The 7,922-nt window shown below is 45.5% G+C and overlaps 1 protein-coding gene and 1 long non-coding RNA gene across 2 annotated transcripts in view; both read left to right on the forward strand.

Annotated features, from left to right (window-relative positions):
• The window catches only part of LOC136438541 (uncharacterized), a 30,528-nt gene that overhangs the window by 10,928 nt on the left and 11,678 nt on the right, over positions 1 to 7,922 (forward strand). The gene's annotated exons all lie outside the window — the stretch shown is intronic.
• On the forward strand, positions 297 to 3,131 carry LOC136438256 (uncharacterized). The gene is made up of 6 exons (XM_066433020.1): positions 297 to 308; positions 652 to 804; positions 1,260 to 1,382; positions 1,518 to 1,713; positions 2,005 to 2,168; positions 3,012 to 3,131. Exons 1-6 carry the CDS (start codon positions 297 to 299, stop codon positions 3,075 to 3,077), a joined length of 714 nt encoding a protein of 237 aa, XP_066289117.1. The 3' UTR covers positions 3,078 to 3,131.

A 7,922-nucleotide genomic window follows, 5' to 3' on the forward strand; every position in this document is an offset into this window, starting at 1 on the left:
AACCGCCCTGTCGACTGTACGAGGAGACAGTCATTTGAACATGCAAATTCAATATTTTTCGTTGTTTTTTCACCCCCACAGCACCATGAGGATCTATGTCGTGCTGGTTTTGTGCCTGGCCGGTGCGGCCAGCGCCAGGTCCGTGGAAGACGTGCTGCAGGCTCTCCGCGCGGTGCTGGAGAACGCCGACGGGGCGTCTAAGCTAGGAACGAGGGCCGAGGTGGGCCGGACTTTTGTTCATTTACATATACATTACATAACATAACAACACATTTACAATTGCACAAATCTGAACAATGGCATATACAGTGGCCATTCCAACTGGATATTCAGGCTAGAGTTTGCTGAGAGGGGTGTTTTATCCCCCCGGATTTTCTGTGCTAGGGCTAGGGTGGGCCGGATTTGCTTGTTTCGAGAAGTCTAGATCTGTGGGATCAAAGCGTCATTTGGTTTGTCAAATTTTCAACAAAATTTACCATATATTTCTTCCTCATTGACGTTCTTCCAGTATGGCCCAATAAATGTTAAGAAGCTAGTATCGCGATACCATCCAAGTTTTGCGCAAGGGCCCCGTGACAAGCATAGACATTGAAATGTGCTGCATTGAAGCTTGAAAAGATCTGACATATAGAGACATTCCCATACTTTCAGGGGGACACTGAGGCCGTCAAAGTGAGCGAGAACGGCGTGGTCTTCGCCGAGACGATCAGCTTTGATGACGCCAACAACTGTGAGACACTCCACGTGCCTGCGCACAACGAGCGGGCTGAGGTGGACATCCGCCACTGCTTCGCCGACAAAGAGGTAAAGGCGATGTATTCATAGTAAGAAAATAGACCTATTCAGTCTGTCATTGCTCGTTGAAGCTTCTTTTCTGGTAGTCATTGTAGTAAAACTTACTTAAAGATGTGACCGTCAAAGCAAAGCACGAATGCGATACATGCCTTGGTGTCTAAAGGTTCTTGCGATGTTTTGTTGTCTTGGCCGCATCTTGTATGTGAACTTACTTAGCACTTAGTACTATACTACTGAAAGCTATTTATATCCAAACCTGGTGGCCGCCTTGATTTTGATGTTTGAACATAGCTGATGTGTACATAAATTGTAGAATTTCAAATTCCATTCAAACCATATTCAAATCATTAAGCACGATGTCATTTTCTCATGAGAACTGACAAGTCAGTTCCATACAGTTTGGTTGCTCTTGCGGACGTGTAAACTCGGGTGACTAAACATGGCTTCTTTCATAACCTTCTCAGGGTACGTCTGGCAAGTCCTTGTACTGCTTCATTAAAGAGTCCGAGTGTTATCTGCTTCCCATTGAAGAAGAAGGGGAACCGGCCGGCCTGGAGGAGCAGGAGGAAGGCATTGAGAAGTTTGAGGTAGATACTTGCTTCCCTTTTGTAAAACGTTTATCTTGATATGGGTGTCTGTGTACAGCTGTGTGTGTGTACATGTATGTGTGTGTGTTTAGTCATTGCCGGCTCATGTTGAACACAAATGATCCCTTGCTGCAGGACCAAAGCAACCTTCTCCTCGACGCAGACGGCATCGAGGTCCATGCGAACAAGTGGGTCATCACCGGCAAAGCAGACCGCTCGGAGCTGCCCGGATCTCTCGCCAACTTCAACGCCGACTTCCCAGTCTACTTCGCAGACAAAATTGATGAAGACGCAGTCATTCTGTCAAATGGTGATGACGAGCCTGAAGAAAGTAAGTCATAAGTCGAGATAGTGTCATGGTGATGATATAGAGGCGATAATGTCCCATGGACACGCTGTCTATTGAACAAGTCTCAACATTTGCGTATGTGCAGCATTACGGTCTTCGTGAAGTAAATGTCTAAGCAAAACCACGCCTCAAGAAACAGTTGGGGATGGGTCAAGCGCCGGTGTAAATAGAGCTTTCTTACGATGAAGATGAACAAATCTTGGACCAAATGGGGTAACGTTTGATCATAACACTGTGATGTGCATTTTATTTCCAATAAACTTGTTTTCTCAGACGACAAGCGACAGCTGATTCCTAACGGCTGTTCTAGCGGCGCGCCCCAACGTATGTACGCTGTCACCAGCCCCAGTGGGTGCGAGTACCTGGTGTTCTGTCAGGGACAAAATAACAAGTACAGCCAGTGCCCCCGTCGCCACATCACCGACTCCTTCTTCATGGTAAGACAGTCATCATGAAATCTTAAAGAAGGAAGAGATAAGGGTTAGAGAACAGACATGGCTTTAAGCAGGGGGACCTGATGATGATTGGATTTTCTGAACTCTAATCTCCGATAACGGTTTTTCATGTTATGTTGTTGCTTATGACTGATACCGAGAAAACAGTATGACGACAAAGTAGTTTTTAATTTGAATCACATAGTAGTAGAATGCCTCATTATCCCCGTCCTTTATTTGGCTGGCACAGCAAGTAAGTAGTAAATGTAGATATCGACCCATCTCATCTCACCTATCCCTTAGTCTAAATCATTGACCGTGGGCACCACAGAGAAGATCTGGCAACCAGGCTTCTCCGCCTATCTCGGGTTTCTGTTTTTTTTTAGTGTTTCACTTAGTGTCAGACCTGTGCATTCACAGATATCATCCTCCCGTCGTTTCGACAGGTTCAATGACTGCTCAAAACAAGGCAGAACTTAAACCTTGCACGTTATCAGCTAGGGTAGAATTCCAACCCCAGATGCTGTGATGTCTTAGTTTGAAACGTTTCCGTAAACAGAGTAAAGCGCTTACCAACAAGCTTTCGATCAGTCCTCTGATCTTTCTCAAGTTCAAATGACCAGAAGCCAATGCCATGTGACCTAAATGGAAGTGTGACGTCTGCAATGGGTCAAAGTTCCCCGGCAATCGATAATGGCCCGCGTCTCGGTTCAGGTCACGTGACATAGGCTCCGGGTCATTTCAACTTGAGAAGGATCAGTGGACTGATCGAAATCTAGTTGGTAAGAGCTTTACTTTGTGTACGAAGAAAAATGTATAAACCTTTTAACCGTTTCCTTGTTGCAGACTTGCCTGTGCTGCCCCGGTGTCACCAGGTGGCAGGGTTGCCTGTACTGCGAGGACCTCGACTGAGCGGCTACTACGACAACACCGGCGTTTGCCAGACTGGATAAAAAAGGGCCGGCGTACTTGCATCTGTGATGGACCAAACTGCAACACTCGGAGACACAAAGCGTACTAAGCTATAGTAGCGTGGAATGAAAACCTTGCTTTGAAATCGCAACTTTTCGACCTTTTCAAAATGACTAATACATGTACCAATAAACTATTCCACGTATTACAATTAACCTTATAACCTTCTTAAGTGATATGTGGTCTGAAGATACATATCGTAGCTTATCATTCTTCTAGTATACACGATTCCTCTCTCGATGGTATTAATGTTTTTTAACCCTGATGACTTGTTATGTCTTAATTTGGACTTCACAACATAGAAGCTCTTCTAAAAGACCTTATCCAGCTATACAAGCCATGCAGATGTCAAATAAGACCAATTAACGAGGTGCCTGTGAGGGCTTAGACTTGTTTGTGACATTAATCATATTCTTCTTTTTAATGATCGTTTCCTCAACACTTTGTATGAGCCGGCTTCTTGCATTTTGTATACCCAAGACTTGTAGCAGAAATAAAAGTGCATCACACAATTTGGTTGTGTCAATTTTCCTCACTGTTGTCGATAGTCAAATTCTTAGGCCAGGTTATTCCTCCAGGTGAGGGCAATGGAAAAAAATTACACGCACATGGCACACAAACACACACACACAAACACACACACACAAACACACACACACACACACACACAAACACACACACACACACACACACACACACACACACAAACATTTTAGCTGTGGCACCTTGCCAGGTTCCGGAGGAACGTGACGCAACATTACTATGACAACCCGAGAGTGGGCGATGTATGCAAAGCGACATCTAGTGCGCTCTCATACACGAGCGCCGCGTCACTCCTTCTGATGTCCCTCACCCCGATGTCCGGGTCAGGCTGTCCAACAAGGACGTCACGCTGAAAACCGACCGACTTCGGACTCAGGGTGTTCTTCGACGGGCGGGGACGCGTCATGGTTGCCTCATGCGGAATCTACGGGAACTACAACCAAAACAGGACGAACGACAACCTGAACACTGGACGGTAGACTGGCGGAGAATGCGGTCGCCTTGGAGAAACCCAAAAGTGCCTCTTATTCTAACCAAGGACAAAAATAGTCAAATCCTAATTTCTTACTGAGGAGGCCTAGAGGATTCCTAGAGTAGTGATGGTTTGCAAAGAATGGTTCAATGTGATAAACACTTGTGTCACCCGATCCATTAGTTGTTCATGCATACTGTTGGGAACTGCCGCGCCTTCCGAATTTGCTAGGAAGTACACATGTACGTGTCTGGAGGTACTGACTCGGGAGGAGCTCGTTAACGTGATATGACGCGACGTTACTTTGACAACCTTAAAGTGGGCAGTGTATGCAAAGGGCAAAGAGCGAGCGAGCGATAGGGAGAGCCAGCAGAGAGAGCCAGAGAGCCTGTCCAATAAAACATTCGGTCCCTTTCACTGGAAAATATGTAAACATGTCAAGGGGCCTTATTCACCACATACAACTCAGAATTCTGGCCGGTTATAAGTGTTAAATGGTACAGGTTGTTAGAACTTCGTACTTGAGAAGGACTTGATGGGGGAAATAACATTTCGGCCCCTTGATGTGCAATAAAATCCCATTTCGCCCATCCCCTATTAACAAAAGCTACATGAAATCTCTGACATTCACAATGGACCTCCGCGTAGACGTCATACTCCTACAATACATGCACCTCTGTATAAGAAGAAGAAGTCAGAGAGAGAGGGGAGGGAGAGACAGAAATAGAGAGAGACATACACACACACTTGTACAATGCAAGAACACCCGATCCCTTTAGTTTTCAGGTATGTTTTTCGGAACCGCCACCTTCCGAATTTGTGAGGAAGTACACCTGTACGGGTTTTGCCCGTGGTACTTTGAGAATCTCGGGAGGAACCGGTGACGCAACATTGTCAATTCAACTAGAGAGCGGGCGATGTACGCAAAGGTATATCTCAATACAGGGATTTGCACTGCAGGAAATATTTCTTACGTGTAACTTAAAATCCGTAGCGATCTACCAAAATGTCACAAGCAAGAATCAATTCACGCACACTCATATACATGTATGCGACACACACACACACACACACGCACACACACACACACACGCACACACACACACACACACACACACACACACACACACAAATACACTTGAAGACACAAAAACACTCACTCACAATCACTCACTCACTCACTCACTCAGACACTCAGTCACTCAGACACTCACTCACTCACTCACTCACTCACTCACTCACTCACTCACTCACTCATTCATAGGCTCATCCACAGGAGCGCTCACAGGGATCAGAAAACATCACTGTCTACTACATGTGCCGGGTCTGACGCCGTAATCAATCACACTTGAAGTGTCAAACGGCCAATTCTATCTCGGTAACACCCATCCGGCCCATAACAAAGGGTAACTTCAGAGGCGTCATCGCCGCAGGCAGGGTAATTAAACTATGAATCAGAATTCTACGAAGTACCTCAAATGACCCCCCTAGACTGGCATTATTCCGAGTATCTAATGACCCTGTCAGTCATGCCATCTCTAGAAACGTGCCGCTGTTTTGAAAAGGTCACTATCTTTAATTCGCCCCTCCCCCCATTTATACGTTAGTGGGCAGACCTTGTCAAAGAAATAGAGAGAGAGAGAAAGAGAGACAGAAAGACAGAGAAAAAGAGAGACAGAGACACGCACTTACACGCACACACACATACACATACGCACTCACGCTAACATACACACACTGACACACAAACATAAATGCACGCACATACATACAAACACGCACACAGGAACACGCACGCGTGCGCTCGCGCACGCATACTTAGACACTCACTCACTCACACACTTACTCACTCACTCACACACACACTCACTTACACACTCACTCACTCACTCACTCATTTTCTCACTCACTCACTCACTCACACACACACTCACTTACACACTCACTCACTCACTCACTCATTTTCTCACTCACTCACTCACTCACACACTTACTCACTCACTCACACACACACTCACTTACACACTCACTCACTCACTCACTCATTTTCTCACTCACTCACTCACTCACACACACACTCACTTACACACTCACTCACTCACTCACTCATTTTCTCACTCACTCACTCACTCACACACACACTCACTCACTCACTCATTCACTCACTCATTTACTCACTCACTCACTCACTCATTTCTTCACTCACTTACACACACACTCACTCACTCACTCACTCACTCACACACACACACACACTTACTCACTCACTCATTTCCTCACTCACTCACTCACTCACTCACTCACACACACACTCACTCACTTACTCACACACTCACTCACTCACTCACACACTCACTCACTCACTCACTCACTCACTCACTCACTCACAAGTAATCGCAGGGATCAGAAAACATCAATGTCTACTACATGTGCCAGGTGGGACGCCGCAATCAATCAAACTTGAAGTGTCAAACGGCCAATTATATCTCGGTAACACCCATCCGGCCCACAACAAAGGGTTAGTTAGAACTTCAGAGGCGTCATCGCCGAAGGCAGGGTAATTAAATGAGTTTATGAATCAGAATTCTACGAAGTACCTCAAATGACCCCGCATGATTCCGAGGATCTAATTTCTGATTGTGTATAGGTCATGGTGTTTCGGAAGATCAATGACACTGTCAGTCATGCCATCTGTACATACGTGCCGCCCATGACAATGCGCGACTTACAAGAAAACAGGACATGATGCAATGGGTACTCTCTTTAATTCGCCCCTCCCCCCATTTATCTTTTCCTTTCTTCAACAGTCATAATACTCAAAAGGTAACCTAACATGCCTTATAAAATAACTCGTTAACAAATTTAAACTGTCGGTCTTTAATGGGCACAACTTGCCAATTCCTCAACTTATTTACACAATTTTCACAAGGAAACCTCTGCATCGGTTGAGGTAAAAAATAAACACCAGCGCTCCGTGTCTACGAAGGCTAGGTTTGGGCACCTTGCCTGGCTCGGGAGGAACGTGACGTAACATTACCATGACAACCCGAGAGTGGGCGATGTACGCAAAGGTAAATCTCAATACAGGGAATTGCACTACTCGAAATATATCTTACGGTTAATTCAAAAATCCGCAGCGATCTACCCTAACATCGCAAGCAAGAATCACCGCACACATGTACACTTATAAACAGACACGTACACGCACGCATACATACACGCACAGACACACACTGACACACAAACGCACTGACACACATACTTACACAAACACAAATACACATGCATGCACAAACACACCCACAAACACACATACACACATGTGTGCGCGCACTCACTCGCTCACTCACTCACTCACTCGCTCGCTCGCTCGCTCACTCACTCACTCACTCACAGACGCTCTCAGGGATTGGAAAACACCACTGTCCACTCCATGTGCCAGGTGGGACGCCGTAGTTAAACGGACAATTACATTTCTTGGTAATCCTTCCCAGAAGAAAGGTTAATTAAATGTGTTGATATATCAGACATGAAGTACCTCAAATGATCCCCCGTCCTAGCACGAAGTCGAATTTCTAATTGTGTACAGGTCATAGTGTTTGAGAAGATTCATGTCCCCGTAAGTTATGCCATCTCTAAATACATACCGCTGTTTTGCCCATGACAATGCGCGACTACCAAGAAAACATGACATGATGAAAAGATCACTCTCACAGTACTCAAACTATAGCCTAACATGCCTCATAAAATAACTCGTTAACAAAACGTTA

This window comes from Branchiostoma lanceolatum, chromosome 7 (genome assembly GCF_035083965.1).
Source record: "Branchiostoma lanceolatum isolate klBraLanc5 chromosome 7, klBraLanc5.hap2, whole genome shotgun sequence".
NCBI lineage: Eukaryota > Metazoa > Chordata > Leptocardii > Amphioxiformes > Branchiostomatidae > Branchiostoma > Branchiostoma lanceolatum.